The 12,510-nt window shown below is 37.7% G+C and overlaps 1 protein-coding gene across 3 annotated transcripts in view; it reads right to left on the bottom strand.

Moving 5' to 3' along the window:
• The window catches only part of CFAP58 (cilia and flagella associated protein 58), a 55,499-nt gene that overhangs the window by 37,890 nt on the left and 5,099 nt on the right, over nucleotides 1–12,510 (bottom strand). For all 3 annotated transcript variants that reach the window (XM_027898003.1, XM_027898004.1, XM_027898001.1), the window contains 7 exons: nucleotides 10,214–10,347; nucleotides 8,381–8,537; nucleotides 6,192–6,386; nucleotides 3,911–4,048; nucleotides 1,802–1,961; nucleotides 1,490–1,572; nucleotides 135–326 (listed from right to left, as the gene is read on the bottom strand). In XM_027898003.1, the coding sequence (XP_027753804.1) occupies nucleotides 135–326; nucleotides 1,490–1,572; nucleotides 1,802–1,961; nucleotides 3,911–4,048; nucleotides 6,192–6,386; nucleotides 8,381–8,537; nucleotides 10,214–10,347 (1,059 nt within the window). The remainder of the gene's footprint in view (nucleotides 1–134; nucleotides 327–1,489; nucleotides 1,573–1,801; nucleotides 1,962–3,910; nucleotides 4,049–6,191; nucleotides 6,387–8,380; nucleotides 8,538–10,213; nucleotides 10,348–12,510) is intronic.

Here is a 12,510-nt window from a genome sequence, read left to right on the forward strand (position 1 = left end):
GCACTGGCCTCAATTTTAGGACACTGGTAGTATGCAAAATAAGGTCCTTTGCAGTTAAGACAGGACAATCAAAGAGTAATTCAGTTTTGAGAGTAGGACAGGAAAGGACCACTTGCACAAATAGCTGTTCCTACCTTCTCTTTGAGGTCACTGGTTTCATTGATGAAGCCATCTCTCTCCTTCTCCAATTGGTAAATAATCTTCCTTTGTTTCTGAGCTTCAATCTTATAATTTTGGATTTCTGCTTCCAAGTTCTGTTTTGACTGTTCATGGAGCTTCACCAAATTTATCTGCTTCTGAGTGGCATTTGTAGCCTTGATCAAGTTCTACAGGGAACAAAAAATAACAACTCTTGAGCTGAAAAGGCAATACTGCCACCGCTATGACAAAAGCATGCCATTGTCAAAGTGGATTATGGACTTTCCAATGTTATTATCCCTTATCTAATTTGTTCAGTTGAAATACTGGAGCCTCAAATCTGATTTTAAAAACAAAATCTCTAGCACAGCTGCTAAATAGAGCTTTTTCTGATTTGCAGTTAAAGCACTAGTGTCTGTGTTACAAAAAAAAAATTGATAGTTTTGTTTACGAGCGGATATGACTAATGACTGGAAAAATCTTACCAGTTTTAAGGCATTCTGGATGCAAAGCATGCCAATAGCCAGTAAAATTAATAATAAAGCCAAATACTCTTCCTTCTCAGGTATTAAATACAAACTTCAAAATGGAAAATAACTAAGCTTATCTTAAAATTATGCATAAGGATTAAACAGAAAACACAAAGATATCATCTTTACAAAATCAGGCTTCTGGTCCAATTTTAAATTTTCTTTCCCTATACAAAACAAGTATTTGTTACCTGCCAAATCTGAGCCTCTGCTAGAGTCAAGACACAGGACAATGAATCTACACCAAATAAAGCACCTCAGAAATCATCTTCTGGCACTGAATTTTGCAGATTACACTTCAGGAATGCCCATAAACATGAGATGCTATCCTGCAGTACAAGAACCTTGGGCTGATAGGAAATGACCAGTGTGAGAAACGGACTTAAAAGCGAGGATTAGTACTGACATACCCTGCCAAGCTGCTACGTGGTGTTATCAACACTTTGGTTTGCAAACTAGCAAAGACTTAGTTTGCCTAGACTGATACTAAACTTCAAATGCTACAGAGTGTAAAAGCACAGATATAATGAACTCATTGGATACCAAATAATGGGTTTGTAGTAAAGGTGAGCACATGTCATATTTCTGAAGTACTTGATGGTTTATATGTTAAAACTTAAAAATTTTCTGTGTGTTTAGGGATACCACCACTACTTCAATGCACAGAAAAGAAGCAGTGTGTGCAACTGATAACGGAAATCTGAATGCTTTAACTTAACGTTATGTATTCTATAACACTTCTGTGTTGTTGGGAGTGTTTAAACTACAGGTATTTTATTATCAAGCTGTGAGGTTTATCAGTGTTATCAGTACAAACTCACCTGGTTTAGCATATCCCTTTCCCTCATAAGCCCATCTGTAGCTCTCTTGTCAATCTCTGACTGCTTTTTGGCTGATTCCAACTCTAGAGAAAAAGAGGAAAGAGAATAAATCCTGGGTTCAAAGTGTACAGTTGTTAAAAATGCAGAAACAACTTAGTGGACTTTTTAACAGCCTGTACTACGAACACCTCTATTAGCTGTGAACAGATTTTAGAACCCGAGGTATCATCTAATGATGTTAATACTTACTTGGGTATCTAGAAAACTTACTAAAACTCAGAAGACAGACCCATCCATCTGTTAGGCACCTACCTTTCTCCAGTCTGGATATTTGATTTTTTAGCATGCCTTTTTCATTTTCTGCATCAACTTTTTGTTCCTCTGCAGCACGCAGCTTATTCTGGAGAACTTCTCTCGTTTTGTTCAGCTTTGAAATGTCAAGGCGCATCTGAGTCGCTTCATCTTCTCTCTCCTACAGAACAGCAAAAAGGGAAGTGGAGAGAAAGCATCCACAGAAAGAAAGAAGAAAATGGTTTTGCACTTCTTAGTATGTACTTATTTCACAAAATTCAGGAAGAAAACATATAAGTGCTGTGAGTCACCTGCGAGAAGATCATTAGCTAATTGGACAATATTAAAAAAATTCAAACAAAGCCAGCTAGGGAAAGGAAAACGATAATCCAATCTTACACTTCAGGGCTGAAGATGATCAATATAGAATTCTCAGCTAATCCCCAGCAGACTTCACACAGCACTACCCAATTAGTCCTGCAGACTAAGCCCAGGCAGCTCTAATTTCCTTTGAATTAACAAGCACAGTGACTGTGATGAGAAAGATATCTGTAGGTCTGACTGCATGTCCCTGAGCAGCAGGTGTGTGTTATTCCCATCTCCTTTATAACCTGTGCCTTTAAGGAAAAAGCAAAACGTAGAGTTCATCTCATACGCTACACAACAGAGGTAAAAATAATCAACCAAAACACTGCATAACTGGTTACCAGGAAACATATCCAATAATCACAACAGGGATCTGCCTTTTTGCTTTTAAGAAGTAAATATAAATTCCTTGTATGATTCCGTGCCGCTGTTGGGTTTTATAGCCATCACAGACTACAGTGTTCCACTTACAGCCTCAGATACTGATTCTGTGAGATGAGGAATCCTGGTATGAAAGGATCCTCTGGGAGGATGTGAATCTCCTCAGTTCTTACTGACAACAACCTTCAAGAGATTTAAGAGTACCCTCACAGTTTGTGTTGCCCAACACCACAGTGGAGGCATTCAGCACACTGCAGGATGGAACTGCAAACACTGCATCTCAGATCATGAATGGGGCTCTCAGAAGCTTTAGCAATTGGCTTAGCTACTAACTAGGTAGTGGCTTCTACTTTTTTTATTCCCAGAAGTCCATCTGCATGACTTTAAAAGTTCTATCAACTTCTCTTGAAATCAGGATAAGTTCATAGAATCAAAGCATTTTGACACTTTAGAGCCCCAAATGTCTCACCTGAGCACGTTGTAAAGTTTTAAACAATGATGGTACTGAGAGAAGTAATGATAAAACTGTATAGCCCAGAAAAGACAGTAATTTTTTTTCAAATAGGTAAGAAAAATAGCCTTTAGTTTGCCTGATAAAATGCAACAGAAAACAAGTCATCCTTCATATAATATCCAAATCAGAATCATCTGTGTTATATTAGTAATGAACTGAGCTTTTAATCTGTCAGTGGTTAGTTTCTCATTCTGCCTAACAGGCTCTATTGGCAAACAAACTTTTTATTTAGGTGAATTAAACTCAATTAGAAATTATTTTCTACCTGAATTTTCTCATGTTTAGTGTTTTAACTGCCATGATGATACATAATGCAAGATATGGCAGAGAGCATAATACATTACCCTTTATCACAAGGGCTCTCAAAGTACCTTAAAAAGCATATGCAAGAATCATTTAATCGTTCCTCAACTGAAAATCACCTGTTTCTGAGTTCTATGAAATAACTGTTAAATAATGGGAAGTAAGGCAAGAAAACCATTTAGATCTGAAAGTAAACACCATCTTGGTTACTTACATTTAATTTCCTCAGCTGTGGAAAGGAAAAATTTTACTGTTGAAAGTAATTCCCTTCAGCGAAGCCATCCAGAGCATTTTGGTTTATGTGTTGTATAAAACACAGCACCTCCAACATCACTGGTGCTACACTGCCAGGTGAGATGTTTAGAGACAACCATGACCACACTACTGCCACAGAAAGGATGGCACTCAGTGTCAGACACATCTACTCCTACAAACTCCTCAGATTTCCTCCAAAACTGCCCAGAGGAAACTATAAGGACAAGAACTGAAGTCAACCCTGTCCAAAGTGGTAAGACTGTCGTGGGAGTGATGAGGCTGATGGGATGGATGAAGCTTCTGGTACTTACCTTCAGTTGTGTTGTCTTCTGATTGACATCCTTCATCACCTCATCAAACATCACACTGTGCTGTTCACTCTCTTGCATGAGTTTCTGATTTTTCATCTTAAGTTGCTCAAGTTCCTTACTAGCTTTTTCATTCAAGTTCTGTTAGATTAAAGAACAATCCTATTAATTCTTTTAAATCTCATTACAATATCTCCATATACATGAAGACAGAACCTTCCGTCTTCCCTGGAGATAAAAGCTGTTACAGATTGTTGTCTGCTTTTCTTCTCTGCTGATGAAACTACTAATGTGAAATATGATACATGTTCACATTGATTAGGGGAAATCATGATGAATAACACATCCAGTATCTTTTTTTTTTTTTTCTGGAAGCTTAGCAGGTTTCTATTGCAGGCGGTAGATAAATATTTTACTTCTTGTTAGGCATTTGGCAACCATCACATAACACAACTTGCTACATATAATTATGAGATTCAAATTACTTCAATCAGCAGAGGGCAGGGGAGATCTGTTTTATGAGCAAGCATCCTACATTAATATGCTGATAACATTTCTCTGGTTACATGGTTTGCTGAGACCAGGACACAAGTATTTTCCTCTTTAATTTGTCTTCAGTCAAACATCCGGAATAACCATTTTGTGGTTTCTACAAAGAACACAGACTCCAGTACTGGAGATACCAGTCTTTTCTTCTGCTTGATGGAACACCCTTTGCAGACAGCACAGATACAAGTGAGGAAAGAACAAACCATCATATTTTTCACTCCAATCATTAAGGTGTGATAACCTGATGGAGTCGATATGTATTATGCCCTTAAAAAACATTAAAGGAGGAGAAGGAGAATCTAGAGTAAAAACAAGGAATACTGTTTATTTTTATTGTAAATGCCAGGATGACATTGTTTCAGGCAATCCTTTATTGAGACTTGGACAGGGCTGGAATGAAGTTTATAGCAGCTGTATCAAACCACTATCACTGTCACGCAAGAAAGGATATTTTATTAGAAATTTCATGGGAATAAGGGCAGGCATCACAGACAACTACAATTCAGCTGACAAACAATAACTTGATGACATTGCAATAGCTGTGTCCCTTTCTTTTGCAGATCTCTGCCCTGGCTCTTGCACAGTTGGGTAGCCTGTAGTTTGGACAGACTTCTAGGAAAAGACAATGCAGAGCCTCCATAGACACCTTCAAGCCAGCACAGGCAAATGCAGAAGTCTGGTTAATTAGCCCAGGCACAGCACTTTATGTGAACTGCTGGTTTCCAGGACAGTTTGGACAACTGAATGTCCCTAAAATCTGAGTTTGAATGGTTGAAAGGGACTATAAAAAGGAAGAAGAATGGAACAGAACCAGGAATTGTATATACAATGTGATTGTCATGGCAGATCATGGAGCTGCCCTCAAAAGCTGCACCAAATCAGTGATACTCAGAGAAATAATCGAGTCATCTCTGTATCTCTTTATGTGAAGTATTTTACTAAGACTCTGTGTTGACAAAAAATTGGCACAGAGCTCTTCACAATTTCAGAGACCAGAAGGGAAGAAAAAGCCATAAAAGTCATAAATTTACAAGATACACACATCTCACAAGGAAGTTTCCCTTGAGGTAGGACTGGTTTACAGGGATGTGATCTACCCTGCCATTTATGGAAATTGCTTCCCTAAGAGTTTCTCAAGTCAGGAGAAATAGACTGAAAACCTGAAATTTCACACTTGCAGAACACTATGTTAGGACATTTCCAGATAAAGTTTTTAGAAACAGAATGAGAAAAATCAATCAAAAAGATTTATGAAGACAGTTCTTTGCCCTTTCACAAAAACTGTCCCACAGGCTTGAAAGGTAGATAAAAATTATTGAGAAAAAGAAGAAAGAAGGGGATGGAGGTAACATTTTTTACCAATGCCACTAGAAACAATCTATGGCAAATCTGGCAATATAGTCAGAAGTCCAGCCTGGCAATCTTCTGAATGATCATCAGATCACTCATGCTCTTCACAGACTACGTCTCCTTTGTTGTGACGTTTTTCATGATCTCTAACAATATCATTGCAATCCACTACTGATTTCTGGGAGGAAATCTGTCTGAAATTTGTCAGCAAGCTTTACATACTTATTTATTAGTAAATTAATACTATACAAAAACAAATATTTATTAAAATTTAATAACTTAAAATAATCTCCCTCCCTGTCCCTTCAGAAAAATCCATTTTCTACTTAATTAAACATCTAACTCTAATCTTAGATCTGAGAATACAGTGTGCCATATACCCTACCTTCTGCTCTCTAAGTTGTTGCTCCATTTGCAGTTGTTCCTCTTTGCTCCTCTCTATTTGCTGCTGTAAATTCTGGATCTCAGCTTGCTTTTTATCCATTTCAGCTAGAAGATTTGTCAGCTCAATCTCCATTTTTTCCTTCTTTCGAGCCTCTCGTAATTCCTCATTCTGGCGCAGCTGGATGTCTTGCTGAAGCTATAATAATGGAGAAGAAAACAGCTTTAAGTTCTTCTGCCTCTGACTCAGGAAAACAAGTCCTCTCACCACTCTTACTATGCTTGATTTTGAAAACAACAGCTTCTACATTACTGTACCCATTACTACACAGAATATGCCAGATCTTCTCAGAAATAATTGTGTTCTCTAATGGTGAAACAAAAAATCCTGCATGAGGGGACCTATTTATTGATAACAAGAATTTGTTAAGCACCAGTCAGTTCACCCACACAGCAGGGTCTGATACAGTTCAGACATAAAAGCATTCCTCTGGAGATTCAGTGGCACTAATGTCTTTTCTGTTATAAGTGGTACTTTCAGAATGCAGCATTAAAATTAATTAGGGCTTGATGTTATATTGCAAGGATTTTTACTTTTCTATCTCACCAGCAGAAACATTTCTTACACTGGTATTAAAGAGAGACATGTCAGACCAGTGTTCATTTTCACAATTGATCTCAACATTTCTGCTCTCCAAGTTCCTCTGTGGGAACTTTAAAAGAGGAGCTTTTTCTCATATTTAATAGACTGTCTTGTAACTTCTGCTGTCTCCCTCCCCAAAAATGTGATGGAGCAGAATCAGCAGAGAGGAGACACAGGGGGCTGATCCACATGGAAATACTCAAGCTGAGCAAGGACCAGCAATTGAAAACTGTTCTTTGCTTAAGAATTCTTCCCCCTATGAGCTCACAGATGAAAAGTTGCCAGAACTGACAGGATCTTCAAAAGGACATTGTCATTTTAGCAGTCTGAAGTGGAGAATAATTCTATACTGGAAGAATGGGACGTGATTACAAATGCTGCAACAATCCTGTACATTTAAGGGCTGATGAAGTGAGTATCAGAAGATTAAGGCTGCCACGATTCAACAAGTTGTGACAGGAGTTTCAATCCTCTCTCTTTTCTCCCATGCCCAAAATACAATCAGGAAAACAAAGATTTTATATTCTTTTCTAATACATTCCCATTCATCCACTTTAGAAACAGAAACAAGTTCTGGGCATGAAACCCAGACTGATCATTAATTTCTAATTTGTGGATTAATAAAAAACCATAAGCCAAATGCTGCTTCTATCTCTTCTTTGTTCTTTGATTCTTTCCCACTCTTCCTTTCTTCTGACGTCTTGCTCCAGCCCCTGCTTATATTCTGTTTTAAATTCTTTCATTCCTCACTGTTATATTTTTATATTTGATGTATCATATGTCTGTATACCATCTTCCACCCTTTTCTACTTTCTCTCCATTCAGTGGCTATTTCACTGATCCTCATCCTTCTGCATCTCTAGCTGCTACACACACTTAAAGGAATCTATACATATTGATCATTAAAGAACAACTGTCCACTCAGATGGTCAGAAAAACAGAAAGCCTAACTTAAAGTTGAGATGGAATAGGGCTGCTCTCTAGAGACACTGGTGAGGTGAAAATTTAAGCTGAAGGACAGTAGGCCAGAATCAGTGTAAAGAAGAAAGTAGGAGCTCTCTAACCATTAGAAAAGTGAGGTTCTGGAAAAGTTTCCCAAAACAAGTAGGAGAGAAAATGACCTAATTTTTAAGTCAGAATTTGACACATTCTTAAAAATTATGGTATTGCATGATATGGCAACTACTGCCAACAGCAAGGGTCTCCATTCCAGTCTATGTTCCAAGTGCCTCTCTCGAGGCATAATGATCTACAATGCAAAAACCACCACACATCTCCAGTAAGAAAGATGACTGATTCAGGCAAAGCAACCTTGGCCTCATTCAGGGTATTGGGAAGCTACAGAAGCAGCTGGTACATGACAATACACTTTGTAAAGGACACAGTCTGGAAGTACAGAAAAATCATTCACAACAGACTCCTTTCTGAGCACTCCTCATGTTTGAGATGTGAAGGAACAGGTAGCATACTAGTCAATGCAGCTCAACTGCAGGTGTGGAGAAAGGCTCAGGACAAAGCCTAAAAACCACCACCCAATGATTGGTACAGACCTGCAGAACAGATTGCTCTGCCTCGTTTTTTGCCTTCTCTGTTTCCTCCTGCTGCGCTGTGATTTCAGCAAGACTTTGACGTAACTTCACAACTTCTGACAACAGTTCATCTCTCTCCTTTGTTACCTCTTCTTGAAGTTCTAGCAGTTCCTCCACACTGGAAGGAAGAAAATAATAGTCAAGCAGTGTCACAGGCCATTCCAGTTATTCCTCCTATGCCAGGGCAAGACCTTTTTGAGAAACAGAAGTTTAAAAGTAATTTTATTTTAAACTCCTCTTGTATTTAGATTCTGGTCGTCAAGTGAATTATATGCTTTATCTACTGTGATCCACGTCACCATCAACCAAGTCCAATAAATCACTCTTTCCTGTTATATCATATTCTCAGGGGTATGAATAAACCTTCAGTTTCCCAAAAAGGTAGCACGAAACAAAATTTCCTCCTGTCTGCTCACTGCAAAATTACTTAGGGACCAAAAATGCCAGTGCCTCTGCAGTTTACCTGTCTGGACACCTAACAAAATGAAAGAAAGTCCAAGCACCATGGGCTCAAGCTCAACCTAAAAAGCAGCCTTATAGTTCTAAAAGACAATAGGGTTTTCAGGGCTGAAACCCTGCAAAGGAGTTACCTCATCTCTTGGCCTTGTCCCTGGGCAGGGTATTTAAGCATAGAATTGAGGGCAATACAGAAAGAACTTCAAGAAGAAATTGTAAGTAGTCAGGTCTCAGCAGAGCCTGAGCAGAGCTGGAAATAGGAGTGAGGTGTTGGAAACAGGAGTGAGGTGCCAGCAAAGTAATGGCTCCTGCCTCTTGCAGTAAAATGCAAAAAGCAACCAGAGAGAGATGCCTTCAGAGAGAGTTACACCAAGGGGAGACTTAATGACCAAGCTTTTAGTCCAAGGAAACCTGTTAAACAGGTCCAGAACATTTCAGGGACAAATGGTGAAGGAATGGATTTCTCATGGACCCAGGTGGTCTATCTGCTTGGAGGGGAAATGTTTGAGCACACTGAAGACCTTGCTCACAGACACAAGTCTCTTTTCTTGAAGAGATGAGCATGCCCCATATATATCCTGTATGCATAATACAAATAAACACCTTGAACTGTGTCGAGCCATAACCAGCAGGGCCAACCATCAATAATTTCAACAGAAAGTGCACAGGTCATAGGGTCAATACACTTAATCTCATATTTGAGTTTACACACAATCTTACAGCAATAAGCAGAGTCTGAGGACTTGATACCACAAACAGTAGAATTTGGAGGGCTTCTGAGCAGCTCCAGAGGATGATTATTATTTGCATACTGCATTGGTTAGAGGCTCTATCTCAGACTACGTCTCTCTATGCAAAAATATTTGGTTTAAAAAAACCCAAACACAATCTTGAAAGTGTATACATATAAAATACAAACAAGAACACAGACAGTGCTAATGCCTTATAACAAAGCTAGCAACAAAGAGAAATCAGGTCTTCCGCTTCCTTGACTTGATCTTGCTGCTGTAAAATGTGAAAATGTTGACAGGATTCTCTAACACAAAGTATGCTGAAATGCTAGTCAGATAAAACAATATGATACATACTGAAAAAGTGCAGAACATTGATTTTTATTTGATCTCGCAGCTTAATCCAATGCTGAATGAACTCACTCTGAGCCTGATTCTGTACTTGCCCACTGAACAAACACACGGACAAATAAATGTGTATGCATGAGAAAAGTAAAAGGCAGAAAAGATCTGTTTTTTAGTATCTTTGTAGGATTTAAACGGCTTAACAAGGTGTAGCATGATAGAAAACCAAATTAGGCTTTCCCTCTTCCTGAGGAAAACTTACTTGTACTCCTGTGCTCTTTCCTTCATTAAGTTATTTAGGCGCGCAATTTCCTTTTGCAGTGAATTAATTGTTTCCTTTGCTTTCTGTTCCTTTTCATAGGCTGTGTCCACCATTTTCCAGGACTTTTCAAGCTCCTAGGAACAAAATGGAAAACAATCACATAAATGAATTTATGTTTAAAATTAACCACAAACTAAAAACTAATTGCCTTGCATTTTAGTTAGTCGAGAAAATAGGGTTTAGTCCTTTCATGTTTAGGTTCACAACAGTTCCCTTCATTGGTATCTTTTTTGGGGGTGAGGGAATAGCAAACATTTTGAGCCATTCGGGTTATGTCAATTTACATCACAAAAGCTCTAATGTATTTTCTTTAACTCATGGATCTGAGTATTATCACATCTCACTCTATGAGGCTTTGATCATGTGAGTACCACTAATATATAAAAATTTACTGAAAATTCAGTGCCCACAAAGGGCACCACAAAGTACCACCCACTTAAATAGCTCATGTCTGTAAAAGTCTTATTAGCTGTTAGGACAGTGAACGTCTAATTCCGTTTGGATGAGAAAAAGATGTTACTTGACTCTTCTGCCTCTTTGTTCATCTTCACCTGTGAAGATGTAGTGTTTTTTGATTTTAACTACATATTTAGACAAGCCACAACTCCTATGCCAAATTTCAGCACATGGAGTTACTTGAATGACAGATTTCTGTGCCTCTCACAAGTCTGCAGTTTGATATCCACAAACAGCATAGGGGAGGAGGGTTCACTTAATTTTTTAGCTTCCCCTGCATTTCTCTCCCTTGAACCAGATCCTTATGAATCAAAAACAAGGCTTACTCCTTGCCTGGTTCAAACCAAGCTCTTATGTGTAAATCCTGTGCTAAAAACATGCATAGATTCAGAAAGCTACTGGACTGGAAGGAAAGTTCCCAAAGACTCAGTAAATAATGAAGACACTACTTTTGTCCCTGAGCTGCAAATCACAGCATGATGCTCCTTCTTTCACACTCTTTTCTCAGCTGGCTCCTCGTGGAGTTCTGGACTTGACAGATTTGTACAGATTTAGACCCCAAGTGTGGCTGTGCGGTTCTCCATTAGCTCCAGGGTCTCCCCAAGGAGAGCCAAACAGAAGCAGCATTACATCAGGCCATAATATCCCCTTCAACTCCTGCTTGCATCAAATGAAATTGGGGCAGGGAAAAAATATTTTAAAAACCACCTCCATAACAAAGAAAATAAAATAATTTAATTTATAGCACATAGTTTACAGAATTATTTATTGTAATGAACATCTCTGATCTTAAAAAAACCTCTATATGACATTTAACTCTAAATTATGACACCTATATTATGGTATGTTGTTAATATTTTTATTGGACCATTAAAGACCAAATAAATTTAATATTTAGCTGCCTAAATTAAAAATTCAAGCTATCAAACTAGGAGAAGTAACAGGCTACCGGATTTTGCTGAAAAGATAATACAAAATATAACATCTGCAGCCTCTTCAAACTGCAGAGGGAATACATTTTCATTTTATTTATTCAACTAGTTTAGCATATCCAAATTTGGGAAGCCATCTGGAACTTAAAGATCAGGAATGTTTGCTCTTCTTTTTTTTTCCCCCAATCTATTAATAAGAGTTAAATGGTGGGCTTTACTTGTTCAGAAATTCTGAAAGAGATTTTAGTCAATTAAATTCACTATCTACAAGGAGTATTTTCATTATTTAATAAATTACTCAGTTCAAAATTTAGTTTGAAAAATGTGCTTTTTCACTTATGTATCAAGCATATTTAAACAGTTTTAAGTACTAAAGTCAATTTGTTTTATACATATTGAGTTCTAATTTCCATTCAAATGCAGCAATGATCACACATAAAGGATTAAGTATGATCTAGTAAATAATACATTTTTCATTGATTATTATCTTACATAAAAATGTTCAATTATGAAATTTAAATAAATGCATGCTAGACTGAAATAACAGCATGAAGACAGTGCATCATGTTGTATAGCAGAGAAGCATAAAATGTAACTGTAAATAAATATGTTTCAGATTTTTCAACCAATAAGAGGCAAACATCCTTTCCCTACAAAAATGCAAATCGAAAATAAGATTAAAGCTGATTACTTAAATCAAAGCTTCCTGCTGGCTGATTAAACTGTGATTAAAATTGGTGAATTAAATCATTGTGATGGGAGTTTTGGGGGCTAGAACTGGAGAATAAGATCAATATGCTCTCTGAGAGGCTCTACTGGCTTCAGTGAGTATTTTGTTCTGGTGAGTAT

Source organism: Empidonax traillii, unplaced genomic scaffold (genome assembly GCF_003031625.1).
Source record: "Empidonax traillii isolate 1590-97213 ecotype Southwest subspecies unplaced genomic scaffold, ASM303162v1 scaffold574:size890810, whole genome shotgun sequence".
Classification (NCBI taxonomy): domain Eukaryota; kingdom Metazoa; phylum Chordata; class Aves; order Passeriformes; family Tyrannidae; genus Empidonax; species Empidonax traillii.